We start from the raw sequence: 23,453 nt of genomic DNA on the forward strand, positions 1-23,453 counted from the left end.
TTGCAATGTCTCTCCTTTTTTTGTTAGGTCTTCTTTCATTTCGTCCAACCACCTCCTGGGACGTCTGATTGATCTTTTTCACTGTATCATCCTCTCTAAATACTTCCTGGGAATCCATGTCTGCTGCATCTGCAGTATATGGTCAGATCATATCAGCTGTTGTTCCTGAAGAATTTAGTTCTCTTTGGGTCTTAACAAAAACTTTCTTTCCATTTGACATTAATATGTTCATGGTAGGATCGGATAGTTTCACACACACTGTGTAGAACATTCTCAACATAAGTCACCTGTATCATTTTTGGATAGCTCACACAAAACTTTCTTGATATAAGAAACTTTATTGGTAACAATAATAAGAACATTACAACATTTACCTCCATTTGGTCACCGTGTGTCACCTAGCAAGAGTAATATGATTATATGCTGCTGACATTTTTTTGGAAGCTAGCAAAAGAGAACAATTAGAAACCATTTTATCATTTTAAACCACACTGACAACTATATTTCCCACTTTTCTTCCTGTTCAGTTTGTAATTTCACCAATGCACACCCATATTTTTTCTCATTTTTGCATGAAGCTCGCATATTTTTTAAATGTTTCTTCATAGGCCGAGCTCGATAGTTGCAGTGCGGCCAGTATCCAGTATTCAGGAGATAGTGGGTTTGAACCCCACTGTCGTTAGCCCTTAAGATGGTTTTCTGTGGTTTCCCATTTTCACATCAGGCAAATGGATGTACCTTAATTCAGGCCATGGGCACATTCTTCCCACTCCTAGCCCCTTCCTGCTCCATCATTTCCAAGAAGTGAACTAATGCAAAATGCAAGGTTGGATAGAGAAATTCACAAAAAAGCCAACAACAGGCAGATGCATTCTACCACAATGTACAGAATTGAGTCTGGAAGAAGGTGATGCCATAGAAGTGTAATTAAGTGTAAGGAAGTGATGTACAAATACACCCATGTTCACATATGCAGCAGATACCTGTGGAGTGACAAGAAGAGAGAGGAGTAAACTTCAAGCCAAAGAAATGTAATTCCTAAGAAGTATGATAGGAAAGACAAGGAAAGACAGAGCAATAAATGAAGATGTAAGGAGGGAAAATGAAGTAGAAAAGTTGAATGACATATTTGAGAAGAATAGACTAAGATGGATTGAACATGTAAAGAGAACAGAGGAAGGATACCAGAACAAGAAATCGAGGCTAAGTTTGACAGAAAGAATTCATAAGGAAACTCTGAACAAGATGGTTCGACTTGATCAAGACCAGTATAAGAAGGAGTCTGGAATCTAATTGGTGGAAGGAGAGAGGAAGGTGGAGAAGTACATAAATGCTCCAACCTGACTGGAACTGGATAAGGGAAAATGATGATATTGTTTTATATTGGTTTTCTGAAAAGTTACATAGAAGATAAAATATTTTGCTGTGCATTATCATCATTCTTTATAGGTTGAGTTTGATGTCACATAATAACATTTCATATTTCAATTATGCACAGCAGATACCACAAAATTTTACTACACAATGAGTAGCAGTAACTTCAAACAACACAGTTTCAAATTTTAAAATGAACAAAATTCATACACCTATCTCAGTGAGCTGAGTGATAGCTGGTCACGTTTTCTTGAACATGTTATAGTTCTGTATTTTACAGTCTAGGTGGCTACATCAGTGCCAAAATTTGGTCTATCTGATGTGCAAAAGTGTGCACAACTGCGGCTCCTGCTCACTGATTTAAAAAATATGAAAATTGAATTAAAATTAAAAATATTAACATATTCATGAAATACAATACTCAATCATCGGACTAGGTACTCACACTTAGTTCTTACCTGATTACTTACACATACAATATTTGATGGGCGCCAGCTACAACTCAATGCAACAATAATAGAATGAGAGTCTTGAATATCTCTAGGGTGTGAGGTAATAAGCTTACTTAGACAGCATAACATATAGGTTCTAGGAAAAGGAGATTGTCATTTTGTTTCCCCATTAAACTTAAGGTTATCTAATTCTACCATTGAAATAAAACGATAAATGAATTTGATATTGAATAAAATATATTCTTTAAATTTTGTCTTAAAATAGTAAGACTTGCTGCGATAAAACAGGTGAGAATATAAAATTATGACATTAAAACTGAAAGAAACTAGGCATTAAATTTGAATTCCTCTTGACAGAACATTTAAAAGATGTACAAGAAATTTATCCCTCACTGGTTCACATAATAGTGGCTTCAACACTTTGAGTGTAATTCCGACGTATTCCTTTGAGTTGGCATCATCTGTAGGTACCTCAAACCTAATTTGGTGATGTATCCTTTTTTTTTTTCAGTGATGAGATATAGCATAGCTTGGAATTAGATTCAGACTTGACAATCAACTTTACAAATTAACTGTTAGTCTGAATAATGACGACTCAGTATTCGGCTGTCACCGCACTGACATAAAAACTTGACAGAACAGATATACGAAACACACTCTGAACATTTAATTCATATGGTGACTGACAACTAAGTATCCATATGACTGCTGCTTCTCCATCTCACTGACTGACTACTGCCATCTCAGTAGTACTCCATATGACAAGGCTCTGTATCCACCTGACTTCATGGCAAGTCTCTCCATTCATCTCCTTCCAGTCTACTGCTTCCAACTAACTGAACTCTCCAACTGACTGACTGAGGCCTCTCCAACCAAATGACTGACTGACCAGCTGTGGCCTCACTCTCCAAATGACTCACTGACCAACTGTGGTCTCATTCTCCAAATGACTGCTGCTATAATATACAGCTCATATATATATCCTTGTTGACATCCACACGTAATCTCCCAGAATAACAATGATGCCATGCCCACCCAACTCAAAGTGTTGCATGTTGTTATAAAAAAGCCTAAGGCGACTAGGTGGTACCCTGAATATGAGCTCATCGCTAAATGCATACAATGACAGAGCGATGGCTGAACAGTTACAGTAGAAGTATTGCACCATGTGTTGCAATATCCAGAGTTATTTTATACTGTACATCCATATCTGATATTATACAGCAACTCTCACTTTAGATGTCTTTAATGTTAATCTACACACACTTATATACATAACAAATTTTTTTTTTTTTGACAAGATGGCGTCAGCGAAGGATGTAAGTGAAGATAGCTCCCGGTTCTCTTGTGAAATAATCGGGAATAAATGTGGTGTAAACAAGAAGCGAGTGAAGAATGGTATCCTGTGTGAAAAGTGTTTAATTTGGTACCATTTTGAGTGTATATGTAGTGCTGGTTTTGCTAAAAATGAAGATACTTGGACTTGTGTTAGCTGTGGCGAGAGCAATTTGAATAGCGGTAGCAAACCTAGGCCTACAACGGTCAACGAATCGCTGGCGTCTCATTACTTGGAGGATGGAGGTAATGATAATGTACTTGTAATTCTCTCTTTATTGCAACAGGATTTACAAGCATTAAAAGCGGAGAATGAGATTTTAAAGGAAAAGGTACGTTTACTGGAATCGAAAGTACCGGTACCAGTAAACACTCAGACACAGGTGGCTCCGAGAATTCTAGCGCGTGGTGTCAAGTTGCTTCAGATTCTAGGAGGAAAAATGTGCAGTTTAATAAGGACAACTTTGTAACTGACACCAAAAATAGATTTTCAGCCCTGAGGGAAGTAAGCGATACGCAAGGTATCCGTACGGGCAGCAGTCAAACGTATAGCGCAAAATCCGTTACGAGAAGCGGCAAAGTTAGGCCTAAAATCCCACACAGTGCACCGGCGAAAGTGTCGAACATTCTTATATTTGGTGATAGCCAGGCGAGGGGAATTGCGGAGAAAATGGTCAATGAAGATATTGCAGCATCGGCAGTCATCTATCCTGGGGCCCCAATGAAGAAGGTATTGGAAAACACGGAGCAGGCGGCACGAAATCTCGGAAGTCGTGATGCAGTAGTGATCATCGGCGGGACGAACGACGTAGCTCACAACGACGCCAAGAATGTTATTTCTGAACTTAAATGTACACTAGGTAAGCTGACTCACACTAACATCTTTGTAGTGAACGTGCCCCACAGGCATGATTTGATTAGAGACTCGTGTGTGAACATTGAAGTGGACAAAGTTAATACAGATATGGTTAAAATTTGTAAACATTTTCGTAATACACAGGTAATTGATAGCAGCAGTTTCGAGAGACACTGTTACACAAAGCATGGCCTTCATCTAAACAATTCAGGTAAACGAAAGATAGCAAATATTGTTCTAGATTTTATTAATCATAAGATATGTACTGTAAAAAAGGCCACTCCCTTGAGTTATAACACTGACCAGGAAAACTAGTAGAAAGACCCAGCTGTACTTCAAGCTGGCTCAGCCAACTAGAAAATGAAACTCAGGAAATTAAGGAATTTCAAGTTACCCAATTGCAACAGTCAATTTTTAGGGAGGAAGGGGGTCTGAGATTGCTCTTGGTAAACTGTCAGAGTGTAGTAAATAAACAATTAAAATTCAGTACATTGATGGAATTTTATGAGACTGATGTGGTGATAGGAGTGGAATCGTGGTTGAGAGAAGGGGTGGGTAATAGAGAAGTATTTCCAGAAGGTTACACAGTCTATCGTAGAGACCGAGGAGATAAAAAGGGAGGGGGCTGTTTATTCTGGTGAAGGAAACATATTGTTCACATGAATGGTTTACCGATGAAAGGGATGAAATATTAGGGATAAAATTAATTTTTGATAATATGAAGGAGGTGGGAATTATAGGAACATACAGGCCTGGAAGAGAGGAAAGAGACATGGAAATATTTGAGAAAATAATAGATTATACTCATAAGAACAATAATAATGATGTGGTAATAATTGGGGGAGATCTAAACTTGCCTGAGGTTGAATGGAATGGAGCTACAAGTGAAGCCCATGAACAGAAACTGGCAAATAAGTTAATTTGGGAGGGAGGATTTACACAAGTAGTACAAGAACCGACTTGTCTCAATAACTTACTAGATGTATTCTTGGTTAAACCATGGGAAATTGTTGGTAAAACTGAGGTAATTGAAGGAATAGGTGACCATAAGGCTGTAATAATGGATGTAGCACTAGTACCAAAAAGGCTTAATAAGAGGGTCACACAAGACAAGAAATTGTACAGAAAAACTAAAGTTGATGAATTTGGGACTTACCTTAAATCACAATTCAGTTGTTGGATAAGTGAAGGGAGTAATGTGGATACACTTCGGGCTAAATTCAAAGAAATCATTTGGGAAGGAGAGAAGAGATTTGTACCTGTTATGAAGGGTAAAATGACCTCAGACCCTGTTTATTATACAAAGGAAATAAGAAAATTAAAAAGAAAATGTAGAATAGTAAACAGGAAAATCAAAGAAGGTAGGGAGAGTAGAGAAAGTAGAAAACAGCTAATGAGGGAACTGAATAGAGTGAAAAAGGAAGCAAAAGAAAATTATATAAATGGCATACTTCAAGAGGGTAATGACCACAAAGGGAAATGGAAAAAGCTGTATTCATATATCAGGAATCAAAAAGGAAAAGGAATCCAAATTCCTACAATGGTGGGAGAAGGGGGTGAACACTATTTAACAGATACTGAGAAAGCAAACCTCTTTAGTAGGGAATTTAGAGATTCAGTAGATGATTGTCAGGAGTTGGAAACCGAAACAGAAGTTACAGAGGGACAGACACAGAGGGAAACAAGAAGCTTCTCGTTCACAAATGAAGATATTTTCAGAGAAATCCAACTGCTTCAGCAAGGAAAAGCAGCAGGAAATGATCAAATTACTTGGGAGGTGATAAAGACAATGGGGTGGTACATAGTGCCTTATTTAAGATTTCTCTTTGACTATGTCATAAATAATAGTGTAATACCAAAGGAATGGAAGGAATCTATAATAATACCAATTTATAAAGGAAAGGGTGATAAAAGGAAACCAGAGAACTACAGACCAATCAGCCTGACCAGTATAGTTTGTAAAATACTGGAGAGTTTAATATCAAAGTACATCAGAGGGATATGTGATGATAAAAATTGGTTCATGAGGAGCCAGTATGGATTTAGAAAGAAATTTTCTTGTGAGGCACAACTGGTGGGATTTCAGCAGGACATATCAGATCAATTGGATTCAGGAGGCCAGTTAGATTGCATAGCCATAGATCTTTCCAAAGCCTTTGATAGAGTGGAACATGGAATATTATTAAAGAAATTGGAGGGAATAGGATTGGACATAAGGGTTACACGTTGGATAAAAACATTTCTAAATTCTAGGGTTCAGAAAGTCAAAGTAGGAATTAACGTATCGCAGGAAGAGAAAGTTTGGAAGGGAATTGCACAGGGTAGTATAATCGGTCCGTTACTTTTCTTAATATACGTAAATGATTTAGGGAACAATATAACATCAAAAATAAGATTGTATGCAGATGACATAATTGTTTATAGGGAAATAAATACCATTGAGGATTGTTCAGAATTACAAAGGGACCTTGAGAGTATCCAACAATGGGTTGAAGAGAATAACATGAAGGTTAATGGAGGCAAATCAACTGTTACAACATTTACAAACAGGAGTTTTAAAACTGAATTTGAACATACTTTGGATGGGGTAGTTATCCCAAAAGATGGCAAGTGGAAATACTTAGGTGTAAGATTTGAAAGTAATTTGCCCTGGAAGGGTCATGTGGATGACATTGTTGGGAAAGCATACAGATCGTTACATGTCATAATGAGGCTACTTAAAGGATGCAACAAAGAATTAAAAGAGAAAAGTTACTTAAGTATGGTTCGTCCATTATTGGAATATGCAAACAGTGTTTGGGATCCTCACCAAGAATACCTAATAAAAGAAATAGATAGTGTGCAGAGGAAAGCAGCAAGATTTGTAACAGGGGATTTCAGGAGAAAGAGTAGTGTGTCAGAAATGTTAAAGAAACTAGGGTGGGAAACTTTAAGTAAGAGAAGGGAGAAAACTAGACTTATAGGTTTATATAGAGCCTATACAGGAGAAGCAGCATGGGGAGATATCCGTGAGAGGCTTCAGTTGGAAAATAATTATATCGGCAGGACTGACCACAAATATAAAATTAGAAGGAATTTTAGCAGAAGCGATTGGGGTAAATTTTCTTTAATTGGGAAGGGTGTGAAGGAGTGGAACAGTTTACCAGGGGTAGTGTTTGATCCTTTTCCAAAATATGTACAGATATTCAAGAAGAGAATAAACAGCAACAGAGAAAATAAATGACATGTTAGAGGGCATTCGACCAGTGCAGGTTAATGTAAATAAAAAATGTGTGGGAATAAATTAATTCCATCCCCTGGTCTAAGGAGTTTGGACAGCCAAAGTAGGGGACTGCCTGTAGGGGTGAAGTACAGTGGGGACTTCGAGGGCCCTGGGACCGCTACGGTAGCTGTGAAGGCCCTTCAGGAACTCTGAAAAGTGGTGGTAAAAGGGGCTCTGGTTAAGATGCAGCAGGTCGTTATGCTACTTAGGTTCCAGAATGGGTAAAGAAAAGAAAAAGTAAATAAATGCAATGTAAATTTTAATCTTATACCAGTTGTACAGTATCATTTGAAGTAATTCCACATACTGTATATCAGATGACTATATTTGTAAGTAGTACAGGAGATATTATAAGTAGAATTTTGTAAACAATGTAAATTTATTAAAGATGAGCTGTGTGTTTAATAGAAAAAATTGTTTGCGTAAATTATATAATATTGTATTATAGGAAAATTTTATTCTCTTGTTAATTTAATATTTAGTGCTTGACAATAATGTATATTAGTGTACCATTTGCCACCGAGGTAAACACCTCATTTGCAAATAAAGAGATTTTGATTTTGATTTTTGAAGACAGTGATAATCAGTTACTGCATAGCAAAATCAGATTATTAATTGAATTAAACAATAGGCCTAATAATAATGATACAGATACAATAATAATAATAATAATAATAATAATAATAATAATAATAATAATAATAATAATACTTGTAATGGGATTTGAACCGTTACAATTCTCCTCCCTCATAAATAAATCGAAGAACAAAGAATCGATTGATTTATGAACAACATATTATATATAACACTAAAATTGGCACATGTACACACTTTTAAATGAGTATGCAACAATAATTATTTTTTTAAATTTTTGAATATACAACATTCTTTTTACAATATATCAATACATTTTATGTAATATCACTTATATGAGAACTTTTCTTGCACATTTTTTTATCCTTGATAACTCTTCAGTGTCCCATTCTCTCCTTCTCACATAATTCACGCACAAATTCACAGATGTTAGTTTTATTTTGTCGGCTTGTTACAAAAACACAATCATCTTACTCATATCCCAATAAATCTCACGTGAAGTACTTCTTTAAATTTTTGATGTTATAAGTACCAATAATATTCCCTTCCTGGTTTTTTTTAAAGAATAAGCACACTTTCCGACATGGTTCACAATCGTGAAATACCCCTGATACAGTAGAAAGTATTTAGACATGTTTCCCGCCTCTGCAGATGATGAAATGGAACTCTGAGTAGCACATTGTCACCCAAACTGAATTTGTCCAATTTTGCCCCTTGTTAACTTACATATCTTAATCTATCACTTCTTATGTCTAACCTATTACTACCAGGCAAGTTGGAAATGCGGTTAGGGGTGCGCAGCTATGAGCTCGCATCTAGGAGATAGTGGGTTCGAATCCCACTGTCGGCAGCCCTGAAGAGGGTTTTCCGTGGTTTCCCATTTTCACACCAGGCAAATGCTGGGGCTTTACCTTAATAAAGGCCACAACCATTTTCTTCCAACTCCTAGCACTTTCCTATCCCATCATCGCCATAAGACCTATCTGTGTCAGTGCGACGTAAAGCCACTAGCAAAAAATAACCTACTACTACCATTAATTACTTTATTAACTATGACTACGTCATTATTTAAAAGATCTCACTTAATATTACTTAGGTCACAATCACACTGTACTCTTAAATCTACTTTCACTACACAACTACATATACTACTTACCTGTTCAACTTCTACCCTTGGCGTGTCCACTTGACCTACTTTGTCCAATCTGCTGAGAGTTTACAATACTCTGGCTCGATAACGACTCCTGGATAACGTTCATTTTCAGCCTATCATTATCTCTCTGATAACTCAAATTCATACGCCTCCCATTTTCGGATTGTCTCTGGTTACACTTCCGATCCATATCACCATTAACATTACTATTAGTCCTCTGCTGATCATAATTATTACCTCTCCGACTATTCTGTTCAAAATTTTCACATAATTCACATCCTCACGCCTCCCATTTTCGGATTGTCTCTGGTAACTTTGCTGACCCCTATCACTATTGAAATTTCTATTAATCCTCTTCTGATCATTATTACTACCTCTCCTCTGTTGTTTGTCTGGCATTTTCCCCCCTCTCTCTACTGCTCTACTTCTGCCAAACATAATGCATTCTCTCCTGTGTCCTTGTACATTCTTATCCCAAATCTTGTCAATGAACTTCTCTTTAAATTATTCTAAATCTGACATATTATTCTGATAACTTGAAACCAGGTTTTACTTTCACCAATGAAGGCATTAGACAAGATCTCCAACATGTATTCTCATTCAGTAGTATTATCCCTCAACTTACTTGCAAATCTTTTCTTAACTAGTTTTACAAATTCCATAGGATTAAACTGTTTTCCAGAAAACTTAGGTAAATCTTCATCTCTACTGAACAACTATTCGCTACTACCACCTCTTCCGCCCTCTGACCTCTAAATTCTTGCCATTGCACTCCCTGGCAATTCAAAAATTCTTCCTCCGCCACTCTCTCAGCATTCCCCTTCACTTCTTTTAAGTTTTCTTCTTTCTCCGTCACTTCCTCTGATAGCATATCCTGCTTGTTCCATAGTCACTGACCCCCCCCCAAGTATGCTTTCTATTTGTTCGATTCTACTAACCTCTTCCTTCATATCATCCCCAACTGCATTGTAAATCTTGTCCAATCTCTTCTTGGCCACTTCATAAGTTTCTTCCCGATTACTAGTAATGTTATTGTCTAAATGTAGGATGATCTTACTGCTCTCTGTACCTGACTCCTTGACATGTTCGTCTGAGTATGAAGATCGCTCTAACTCAACTCCATTTCACCTCTAATTTCAACACAACGTTTATCTAATTTACTTTTTAACTTAGATGTTTGATCATTTACCTCTAATATCTTAGTATCTATTTTACTAATGATTGCACTGTTACTACTACCAGTTATTTCACTGACCTTGTTCATTTTGGCCATCAGCAAAGAAAATTGATCTTGGTTCATTTCCCCTGGGACTTCCTTTTGAGTTTCAGTGTGCTTCTCAACTTCTGTTGAGAAGAGTATCTTCTCCTGAATTACCTTACAACCTTCCATCATGTTCATCAGCTCCCTATTTTGAACCTCAACTTGGATGTTCGTAGAAGCAATAACCTCCTCGCCACATGACTTGTTATTGTCTTCCTTGTCAACCTTTGCTTCACTAGTAATAGTACGCGATCTAAAATTAATTTCCCTCTTCAAATCCCTTGACATACCCCCAAAATACAAATATATATCACAAAATTACACTCCTCACATTTACCGGTTATAATTCTGTTGGCTTAGATGTGCATACTCTTCCCAAAATCAACCCATGTGATGCTGCCATTCAGAACAAGTTCTGAATTTATTCTAGCCCCATGTTGGGCGCCACTTTGCGACTCCTGCTCACTGATTTAAAAAATATAAAAATTGAATTAAAATTAAAAATATTAACATATTCATGAAATACCGTACTCAATCATCGGACTAGGTACTCACACTTAGTTCTTACCTGATTACTTACACATACAATATTTGATGGGCGCAAGCTACAACTCAATGCAACAATAATAGAATGAGAGTCTTGAATATCTCTAGGGTGTGAGGTAATAAGCATACTTAGACAGCATTACATATAGATTCTAGGAAATGGAGATTGTCGTTTTGTTTCCCTATTAAATTTAAGGTTATCTAATTCTACAATTGAAATAACAAAAAAAAAAAATCAGGTACAATGCCGCTTTACAAGAAAAGCACCAGTTAAGTGGTCTTTACAAATTCTGGGCTACGGGCCCAAATTCATCAATCCTTGAGCTCTCAGCTCACAATCACAAAATACCAAAGGGCAGAAAACCCTTAATTACCTGGAGCTCTTGCTCCCACTTAATAATACCACAAAGAGCGGACCTGCTCTCAATTTTACAAGCCTATCAAAGGCCACAACTAACTTCACTTCTATCTGCCCTCAAGGCACACAAAGAAACAGGGGTATTTAATACCCAACCTACAGGGCCTTCGCATGAAGAAAACAAAACATCAGGTTAAGTTACTGGCCCAAACTACAGAAAGGACTGGAGGCGTGAGCTTGCACTCCTAAATACACATTTTAAAACCTAAGTGGCTCTAGGCCGATACACAGGGGCTAATCCCAAGCTACGGAGGTGACTTGTATGAGAAAACTTTAATACATTAAGGAAGAGAAGAAACTTATGAAAACGTAGTCACCTCAATTTCAAATATGAAGGGGAGCTCGAGAGGGTAAAGCACTCTCTATCCCCGCTTTACAGTAAAAGAGATTTGTAGTTTTTACATAGACTGAAAAGGAATTTACATTTTAAAGAGATGGGTTACATATTAAAGGTTTCAAACCCTCCCCGAGAGTTAGACTGCTGAGCTAGCAAGAAATAAAGATGTTAAAAGGCCATTACCTTGTTGAAGAACTGCTGTCTGAAGAACGAGGCGCTTCCCGCCCCCTGCTTCATATTCACACACTGAGTTAGATGTAATATGAGTGGCCCAGAGACAAGAAAATGAGCAGTTTTTATACCCTCGTGGAAAATTCGAGACCTTTCAAGAATGAGTAGACACACCCCCTCAATTTTTATTGGTTGACTAATAATTACACATGGAAATTTGAAGAAGAAAGCAATGATTGGAGGAAAATTCATTACAGAAATTACTGATTGGCTAAATTCAAAATAGGCAGAAAGAAAGGATTAATGTTGCCAACCCACAAACCGCAGAACAAAATTTAGTAGAGACAAAACTTATGAATACAAAATTTCTTCAAGAGAGTTCATTCCATTGCACCAGAGTGTATTACCATAGTTTTTGGTAGAGATATCAGTTAGAGAATGTCCACACTTCTTGATCGATGAAAAACAAAAGCAAATCAAAAACACTCAGTGACCTCTGTTGATAAACCGTAGAGTTAGTTCAGTTGTTAAAGTTCCGGGTTTCTCCAGTAGAGAAGTTTCAATTGGTGCAAGATTTGAACTTGCGTCGTATAGGTGTACCGCCCGGTACAAAAACGATAAATGAATTTGATATTGAACAAAATATATTCTTTGAATTTTGTCTGAAAATAGTAAGACTTGCTGCAATAAAACAGATGAGAATATAAAATTATGACATTACAACTGGAAGAAACTAGGCATTAAATTTGAATTCCTCCTGACGGGACATTTAAAAGTTGTACAAGAAATTTATCCCTCATTGGTTCACCTAACAGTACCTTCAACACTTTGAGTGTAATTATGACATATTCCTTTGAGTTGGTGTCATCTGTAGGTATCTCAAGCCTAATTTCATGATGTATCCTTTTTTTCTTCAATGACAAGGTATAGCATGGCTTGAAATTGAATTCACACTTGACAGTCAACTTTACAAGTAATTCACTGATAAGTTTTAGTCTGAATTACGACAGCTCAGTATTCGGCTGTCACTGCACTGACATAAAAACTCAACCGAACAGATATACGAAACACACTCCGAACATTTCATCCATTTGGTGAATGACGACTAAGTATCCATGTGACTGCTGCTTCTCCATCTCACTGACTGACTACTACCATCTCAGTAGTACTCCGTATGACAAGGCTCTGTATCCAACTGACTTCAAGACAAGTCTCTCCATTCATCTCCTTCCAGTCAACTGCTTCCAACTAACTGAACTCTCCAACTGACTGACTGAGGCCTCTCCATCCAAATGACTGACTGTCCAACTGTGGCCACACTCTCCAAATGACTCACTGACCAAGTGTGGTCTCATTCTCCAAATGACTGCTGCTATAATATACAGCTCATATATATGTCCTTGTTGACACCCACACGTACTCTCCCAAAATAACAATAATATCACACCCACCCAACTCAAAGTGTTGCAGGTTGTTGTGAAAAAGCCTAAGGCGACTAGGTGTTACCTTGAATATGAGCTCATCGCTAAATGCATACAATGACGGAGCGATGACTCGACATTTACAGTAGCAGTATTGTACCATGTGTTACAATGTCCAAAATGATTTCACACAATACATCCATATCTGATATTATACAGCAACTCTCACTTTACATGTCTTTAATATTAATCTACACACACACACATATATACATAGCAAATTAACTACAATCAAAGTGATAATCAATTACTACATAGCATAATCAGGTTATTGAATTGAATCAAACAATAATAATAACAATACAGATATAATAATAATAATAGTTATAATAATAATAATAATAATAATAATAATAATAATAATAATAATAATAATAATAATAATAATAATGATGATGATGATATAGGTATGATAATAATACAAATACAGATACGATAATAATAATAATAATAATAATAATAATAATAATAATAATAATAATAATAATAATAATAATAATAATAATAACAATAACAACAACAACAACAATAATGAATACTTGTGATGGGATTTGAACCATTACACAACATGTCTTGAGGACTCTCAGTGATTTCTACAGCCAAACCAAGCTTCATAATCATGCAGAGTAAGTTTGAAGAGGTTATTGTAATGCAATACACCTAATACCTCATCCTGAACTGAAGAAACAAAAACATTCTTAATGAATAATTAAAACTGTCACCAGTCACAATTGTTATTAAATATTTTACTCTACAACGTATTTCAGAATCTAGGCCAAGGGCACCCATGCCCGGGGGCAAGTGGGGGGCCGCGGCCCCCCTCTAGCACTCAGGTAAGGGGAAAATCTAATGTAGTCAGGTGCTTTTCTTTCAAGGAAATGATTTAGAAGTCGGTATTACTAGAAGCGGTTGTACCGCCCCCCCCACCAACAGGCAGGGTATACCGCAGAGTACAAGTCGCCATTTGTCTTCCAAAGTTTTAAAAATATTACATACGCTCAGGTCTAGCCCCCCCCCAACAAACTGTCATATGGGTGCCCACGATCTAGGCTCCATCATCAGGGAGTGAAATAATGGCATTTAATTATTGCTGCTCTGCTTGATACACAATTATTTTCAATGAATATTAAACTATTTGATTTAAGTGTGGGGGCTATGTGCATTATGAATTTATTATATCTATGTTGGGTCAATTATATGGGGTCTACCAGCTCCTCCCTTACCTTCTGTCATGCCTTATAATGTCCGGTATAGAAGCCTATACTTTCTACCTAAATAAGCTGTGTTCCTGGCTTTGATGATGTTTGCAAGCTCTAACTCAGCTCTAGCTCGCCTTTAACACTTCATTATTTGTTATGAAATCTGTCCAGGGTATTCTGAACATTCTCCTATGTAACTACATTTCAAAGGCCTTTAATCTGTTCAAAGAAAAAGCTTTGATAGTCCAGGTCTCTATCCATAAAGAATGGTTGACCAGATGTAACATCTCAACAGCTTTTGCCTGAGTTTGAGGTTTAAATTATCATAATAAAAAAATGATCTCATCATTTGGAAAGATGATCTGGAAATCTGAATTGATGGCTCCTGTGTTTTACTTAAATAGTAGCTCAGTAGTGTAACTATTCAACCTACTTGTCTGTCTCTGAAAACAAGATAATTTGTAGTTACAGTCAATGTTATAATATTTGTCCTGTGTAGAGAAGTACATCTGTTAAATATTTTTTTTCTTCCAGGTTCCGATCAGTAAGATCTCAGCACTTTGCTGTTTGATGGAAAGTATTCTTACTTCAGCACTGGAGTTGATTAGAGATAGAGCAGGCCCTAGTATTAAGCCACTTATCTGTAATATATTTATATTCAGCATCGTGTGGGCTCTTGGAGGAAATCTATTGGATGATTCTCAGGAAATGTTTGACTCGTATGTCAAAGATATGTTTGAAAACTATCCGGATGCAAGGTATTGTGGTACATTTTTATCTACTCATTTTTAAATACTAATTAACTATCCTAATCATGACATTAGATAACAGAAGGAGATGTAGACCATATGGTACCAGTCTTGTTTGCTTTTCCCAGACTTCTTTCTTCCATCCTTCTCTGACCCTTATGGTAATGTGTTTGTGAGGTAGTGAGTCTTCCATTTTCCCAGTAACACAGGCAAAGAGTACCAATTGTCCATGTACAGATTTCTTCAGCTGTCCAAAAGTCTTCTGTATATTTTCATAACTATTTTATCAGAAATGTACATACCATTTCAAACATTTCATCCACACTTTCTTTCATGGCATATGTTGAATTTTTGAACCAAAAATTTAAATATATGGTCATTATATCTAATATAGCTCTCTCTGGTATATTGAATTGTACAAATGGAACTTTAATCTTGATCTTCGTCAACTTACATATCATAGGATCAGACAGATATAACTACATTTGTGCTGTACCTTACAATATCAGTATTGTACCTAGAAAACTGCTAGGCTGTCTCAAGTAGTGCACAGAACTGCAATACGAGCTGGAACTGGAAAAGAATTTGCTTGAAACTGTAAAACTCAGTTTCCTGTGGTTTATTGAAATTAATGATATCCTCTACAACAAAAAACAGTGAAACTCAGTCTTATACTGTAGATTGTCGATGGTGTCTGTGCTCCCCCATATTTCCTGTCACCCCAGCATCAATCTCCACCCTCACATGCTGTTATTTCTCTCTGAATATGATGGCCTCCTGCATCCCATTTATTTATTTATTTATTTATTTATTTATTTATTATTTACATAGTTTACGCCCACATTGGAGCACTTAAATCAAACCTAAATGCATTTACATTAACAAAGAATTAACTGAAGATTTAGCTTGCATCATCTTCTTCCTTTCCCAAAACCTCTTCATTCTGGCTGACCTGGCTGTCCTTTCTTCATCAGATATGACATATTGTTTGTGTTGTACAGTTTTTAATGACAATCTTATTTGTTTGTTCTTGAGAATCCTTTATTCTTCTCTATTTTCAATTTGCTTCATTGTAATATTCAGCTCTTCTAAATCATTCTGAACTTCTTTAAACCAATTATTTTTTGTTTTACTTTTCCAAAAGTAATTAAATAGTTGTTTTATTATCATATTATCATTTAATCTAGAAAGATGACAGATAAAGGCAATTCTTCTTTTTCTCATCATATCTATTATAGATTCACTTTCCCTATAAACCACTGCATTAGGCAATAATCTCCATTGTCCATCCACCTGATGTTTTTTATTAATGATTGTTCTGAGTATCCTTCTGTCAACCTTTTGCAGTGTATCAGTTGTTGCTTTGGTGTTCAATTTAAATAGTGTTTCACAAGCATAAGTCACTTCAGATTTAATGACGGAACAGTAATGTTGAAGTTTAGCATTTATTGAAAGAAATTTTTTCTTGTACGTTGGCCATGTAATTCGTTGTGCTATTTTTAACTTAAATGTTCTGCTTTCTATTGATGATTTTTCATTGGTGTTCCAAGTTATAATTTCACAAAGATATTTAAACTTATTCACAATTTTAATTTGTTTGGTATTGGCTAAGGTAATGGTTGGTGCTGTAACAGGGAAGGTTGGCATTATTTCTGTTTTTTTATATGAAATTGCAATCCAACTTTTCTTGCTATGTTATCAAGTTCTTCTATTTGCAATTTAGTTTCTTCCATATCATTAGCAAGTAGTGCAAGATCATCAGTGAATGCTAAACAATTGAGTCTTATTTTTCTGCCAATCTTGATGTTAGGTTGACACATCTTATTCCATTTCCGCATGATTTTTTCCAACACACAATTAAACAATAATGGTGAGAGTCCATCTCCCTGCCGAAGTCCAGTATTAATGTTAAATTGCTTTGAGAGTTCATTTCTAAATCTGACTTTAGATTTAGTGTTCTTAAGGGTAATTCCAATAAGGCGAATAAGTTTTGGATGTAAACCAAATTCTTTTAGGGTATTCAATAATGACTCACGAAGGATACTATCATACGCCTTTTTAAAATCAACAAAAGTGATAACTAACTTTTTGTTTCTAAACCTATGATGCTTCATAATCCACTTTAAACTGATAATTTGATCTGGACAACTTCTCCTTGGACGAAAGCCTCCTTGGTATTCTCCAAGTTCACAGTCAAGTTGTTCTTGAATTCTCATGTATAATAACTTTGAAAAATTTTTGTAAGTGATATCCAGCAATGATATTCCCTGATAATTGTTGGGATCTGATCTATCACCTTTTTTATGTAAAGGGTGTATTATCGCCATATTCCACTCTTGGGGCATTTTTTCAGTAATCCAAATGTCTATGAGGTATTTATGTAAATTCTGAATGGTTTGTGTATTAGCATTCTTCCATATTTCTGCAGTTAGTTGATTCTCCCCTGAAGCTTTGTAATTTTAAAGTGAATCGATGGCTTTCAACACTTCATTGTAATCTGGTGGTATAACCTTTTCTAGGTATTGTGTTGGTTCTTCGCTATTAAGTAATTCTTAAAAGTATTGAGCTAAAATTTCTGCATTCTCTTGGTTACTATGTGCCAGTTTCCCATTTGTATTTCTCATCATAAGTGTTGGTGGAGTATAGTTTGATTGGTATTGTCGTAACGTTTTATAAAAATCCCTCGTCTTATGTTGTATGAATGCTTCATCTATGGCGTTTAATGATTTCTAGTTTTCGTTGAGTGCTCCTCTTAGACACCACCACCATACAACTGGTTGATATCACTCCCTATGATACCCTACACCACTGATGGCTTGGGATTCAGCCACTACTGCAAGCAACTAATGTCAAACCCAGGATATCACACCATAGAACCAGGAACTCAGCTCTCATTCTCTGTGGATGCCACCATGAGCCAGTTTACAATACACATGACAAGCATCGAATTCTGATGTTGAAAGTTTGTCATGTACATTGTTAAATCACTAGTAACTGCCTATATCATGCAGATGATAGATTTTATTCATTGAGGCATGGTTTCTCTAAAATTGCTATTTGCTCATAAACATGAAATTAATTCCTGATTTGGTGTGCTCTCATATTATACACACTGTTAAAATACATACACTAGTTTTATTCTCTCAAGGAATCTCTGATTACCACACAAATTGTCACATTAATTCTACTTACAAACCCTCTTGAAAAATAGCTTATAATTCCACAAGGTTATATTGTCTTTAGAGACTAATTATTCAAGGTTAGTTTGTCACTCTCCAGAATCATAACCGTAAACTTGGTAATTTCACAAATTAGGTTAATTCATCTTATCTCTGTACAGTTAGTGTTGTGTAAAGCATTATGGCACTGAATTACTTCTCGCTGTTCATGAAACTTTACTATATCACTATATCACTTTCAATATTTGAAATATCCTCGTCATTTGCACAACTTCATTTTGGTTTCATTGTGTTTTAAGTGTGTCAAAAACCATGTCTGTTTGGTACTCTCTAACCCACAGTGGTCATGGAAATATAAGTCACGGTTTGAGGTATCTTATCACATTCCACAAATTTTGTACAAAGATTATCACAAAGATGCTTACTATTCAGTGAACCAAACTGGAGTAGAATTATTCCTGCTGCACACTGCTTTATATACTGTAGAAGTGGCTCAGGTTGAATTGTGGTTTGATTGTCCATGACTTCGCCACAAATTCATATTATCACATCATCTTTTGCCTACATTGGTCGTGCATCTTATGTAATTCAATAATAATAAATCATCTTAAAAATGTTGTGGAATATTTCCATTCATTTATCATCTTTCTTTTTCACTTTTAATATAAACTTATTTTGTTTTATAACTGCAACTTTTCAAACTGGCTTGAAGCTGGCTGGTAAGTGGTAAGCAATTGGAGAGGTCTTTCATGTGAAATCACACTGTATTCACTGACATTAGTTGAACAAGTCAACTTTGTAACCTAGTATCACAGCTGACTGGACATAATATTAAACCCTCAGTGCAGGAGCAGTCACAGTGTTGCTAGCATGGGTGGAGGCTGCTGTTCACTGCAAGTTAGAAGAATAAAATGTGTGATATTGGAACTGCTGTAACTTGATAGTTTTAGCACATATGCACACAAACTTTTGGTACAATATATCGAAACAGAAACGCCCGTACTTCAGTTTTGCGGAGAGCATGGATAAGACCAAGGCATGTACGGTTCATGCTTTAGAGAGTACGAGAGAAGGGTAGTGAAATAAGTTCATATTTAAAGTGGAACTTGTGGTTTATTCAAAAGAAATGCATAGAAATTATATCACCTTTTACAGATGAATAGTTTGAATGCCCTTGAAAATGTGGGGGAGGTGTCGTTCTGCGGCGTTGGCGTCGTCCCACGTCATCAAAGTCGTTCCACGTTGTCGGTGTTGACCCACGGCTGTTGTCAGCCCTTGATGTTGACGGTAGTCTGATGATAGTGCAGCGTGGAATAGTTGTTGAGTTTTGTATTCGACAAAGTCCTATGAAAGGAGCAGAGAAATGTAGAACTTTCGCACAGAATGTCAATGGAATCTGATACGACACTCCTCTACTGCACTGCACTGTGAAATAAGGCAAGACACTGTTTACTGGTCAAATAGGTTCCACTATAAATGGTGTTGGACGCTCTTTTGAAGGAAAAGATGAATTCAAAGTCACAGTTCTATGAGAACAATGCAATAGTCACTATCGAACTTGAAGTAATAAGCAATGAAAATAATCTGGAACTTTCTGAGGTACGATGGTTTACCACTTCACTCAATCTCAAAGAAAATAAATTGAGTCCTTCGGACACAGTCTCTGCATGGTTTGTAATGAGTACATGCAATGCCCTAGCACACACATTCGTAGAAATAAATTAAAGTTTCAGTGAAGACAGAAGGAAACAGTTTATAACACAGTCTTGTGAAAAAGAACCTAGTTCTGTTACGACTCAGTCTTAACGAAAATCACATAACTTCTCAGAGGTAAAATTATCACTGAGGCACAATATTACACATAATTTTAGACATAGTCTTTATGAGGGGAATTGACATAGTCCCTCGAAAAGAAATAAAGGTACCGTATTCCACGAATCAGCACTGTCCTTTTTATGAAAGTAAATATTAACACAGTTCTGTGAAATGGATTAACACTGTCTTTTAAAAATGAAGATTGGCACAGTTTTATAAAAAGAAAATGTCGACACTGTTTTTCTCACGGAGTGATTGACTCAGTCTTTGGAAGAAAAGTAGGCACTGTTCTTTACGAAATAAAGTGACACTGTCCATAAAAGAATTGTCCTGTCACTATGGCACAATTTTACGAAATAGCCTAACACAGTCTCTTGTAGAGGAAACAACTAAAGCACATTCTTTATGCCCTAAGTCCTTTAAGCACAGTTTCAAAATGTACAGTCTCTTCACAAAACGAAATGATGTTACACAGCTCGACAGACTGAAATTAACAAGAATAAGCTCTTGCTTACACGTGAAGTTAGAATCCACAGAGAAGGCTTTCAACACTAGTATTATGTACTTTCAAACCCCGGTCCTAAGCCGGACAAAGTAACAAACAGTATTACATAGCAAGGCGACTGGTTCACGACGATGCGCTCGCTCGCACACAAACTGTCCCATCCAGTGACATACTGACACACTCAAGGCTGGCGACCTCCTTTTATTGCCGAAGGTCAGACGGCGAGACTGTAAATGTGAGCATCTAAAAAAATTCATACCTCGGCCATCCTTCCACCGATTTTAATGAAATTTTGGATGGTGTCCTTTATTGAGCAGGCCTACAAGGTGACATTCTCGAAATTATGATTTAACCTTCCGTTCGTGATGAAATGCCATAGAATCAAAAAGAACTTTCAGTGTGATGTCACTTGGCCTTGGCTGGTACGCCGTGGCAGCGCTTGCTTGCATGCTGTTCCCCACAATGCCTGTGCGCTCGGGGCTCATTTTGAATCCATACAGCCGGGTGTTAGCAAGTTCTCCTCAAGAAATACATGAACGCGAATGCTCGCAGGGCATTCCTGTTTTCTGTTTACTCTACATCACGAAATACCTCCCTCTAAACCACTTAAGTAGATGTACCTTCCACTGGAATGCCCAAGCACATGGCTCAGCATCACATACTGCTATCACTTCAACTTTTGGCATTGATTTACACCATAGCAACATCATTTATCAACAAACTATAATTGGAATTAAGATCACCATCACCCGAGATATTGTAATTGTTCTTCAAAAGCAAAGAAATACTCTTAATAGAGAGCCACACGTTACAGCTTCCTTAAAGTGGCAGATAAAGGCTCTGTGCTTAACATAATGGAAAATTGTTTCATCCATTTAGAGCAATATTCTAATCCTAATTTCAACCTCAATGTGACATTAAAAAAAGCCAATATCGTATTTGACATTATTATTCCATTCTTTGATAAAAACTGAAGCCCTTCTCTTGTAATACATTTAGATTACCCTTCCAGCAACCTCCCACCATCCCGCACTCTTCAGCTCCGTCATAGTGGAAACCTCGCCTCACCCCTCCTTCCTTTCCCCTACATCTGTTCAGTGATATGTTATTGTGGTTTCTGTCATGGAATTAACAACACACATGGACTCTACAATCAGGGGTTGAGTCTCATATGAACATTATGTCATTAACTTTCATTCTTTTTTTAAAACACAGCTAATTTTAATTTCCCAATTGTCTCTTTTGGACACTTTTCTTAACTTGATCCGTATTGGAAACAACTCCGGCATATCTTTTCATGTACTCCAGTGAACTATATCATGACATCCCAGTGGATATTTAATCATATTGCTTCAATTTAATCAAATATTTAAATACCACAAGTTGTGTAGTTATGACATATCTCTTCAGTTGTATGATGCTGTGCTCACTACTTTCAACCACAAGTCAAGATTGTGAAAACTTTATGTCATGTTTCTAGAAAGAACTTTGAAGTAACTTCTCAACTAGATGATGTGTCATAATCAAGATTGTGAATTTTAATCTTATGTTTTTACAAAATAATTCAATTTTGAACAATCGTTTATTGTATATATGCATGTTTTGACTAGTCAGTTTTATGATTCTCATGGGGCTGGGCTGAGTGGCTCAGATGGTTGAGGCGCTGGCCTTCTGACCCCAACTTGGCAGGTTCAATCCTGGCTCAGTCCGGTGGTATTTGAAGGTGTTCAAATACATCAGCCTCGTGTCGGTAGATTTGCTGGCACGTAAAAGAACTTCTGTGGGACAAAATTCTGGCACCTCAGTGGAGGTTGAAACAAGTACCATTTATGTTTTAAGCAATTACGTTATTAATAAAAATGTATTGAATAGGTGGAACCCTTTTTTTACTCAAATTGGGGTGTTGCCAGCGATGATGCACCTTCCCCTTAATTTTATATCCTTACAACAACCCCTAAATATCCTCATAACCATATAAAGACATTATTGATATTTAGTTACAACCTCATTAATGTGATAATTCCAATGAAGATCTTTCCGTTAGGGTTGCAAAGCTGTGAGCTTGAATTTGGGCGATAGTGGGTTTGAATTCCACCATCGACAATTCTGAAGATGGTTTTCCATGGTTTCCCATTTTCACACCAGGCAAATTCTGGGGCTGTACCTTAACTAAGGCCACAACTGCTACCTTTCCAACTGTAGCCCTCTCCCATTCTTCCACCACCGAAAACCTTCGATGTGTTAGTGAAATGTTAAACAACTAGTGAAAAAAAAGAAGTTTAAATCTTTCTTTATGTTAACTCCTAGGTACTTCATCTGCAAAAAGCCTTACCTGTGATTCCATTTATTTACTCATATCATTTATATATATAAGAAAACATAAAGGTCCAATAATACTTCCTTGTGGAACTCTTTTCTTAATCACTACAGAATCAGATAATTCTTCACCTACTCTCATTCCCAGAGTTCTGTTTTTAGAAATTTAGCACCCCATTCAATCACTAATTTTTCTAGTCCAATAGCCCTCATTTTCATAAGTAGTCTCCCATGATCTACCCTACCAAAAGCCTTGGATAGGTCAGTAGCAATACAATTCATTGACCTCCTGAATCTAAAATATCTGCTATATCTTGCTGCAAATCGGTTATTAATATCACAAACATGTCTAATATATTCAGAAAAAATTATTTTCCAGAGCTTACAAGCAACACATGTCAAGCTGAATGGCCTGTAGTTATCTGTTATACATTTATCACCCTTTCCTTT

The 23,453-nt window shown here is 36.5% G+C and overlaps 1 protein-coding gene across 1 annotated transcript in view; it reads left to right on the forward strand.

Moving 5' to 3' along the window:
- The window catches only part of Dhc16F (Dynein heavy chain at 16F), a 1,052,459-nt gene that overhangs the window by 493,824 nt on the left and 535,182 nt on the right, over positions 1-23,453 (forward strand). The window contains exon 31 of the mRNA XM_068227815.1: positions 14,974-15,197. Coding sequence (XP_068083916.1) covers positions 14,974-15,197 — 224 coding nt within the window. The remainder of the gene's footprint in view (positions 1-14,973; positions 15,198-23,453) is intronic.

This window comes from Anabrus simplex, chromosome 5 (genome assembly GCF_040414725.1).
Source record: "Anabrus simplex isolate iqAnaSimp1 chromosome 5, ASM4041472v1, whole genome shotgun sequence".
In the NCBI taxonomy this organism is placed as follows: Eukaryota; Metazoa; Arthropoda; class Insecta; order Orthoptera; family Tettigoniidae; genus Anabrus; species Anabrus simplex.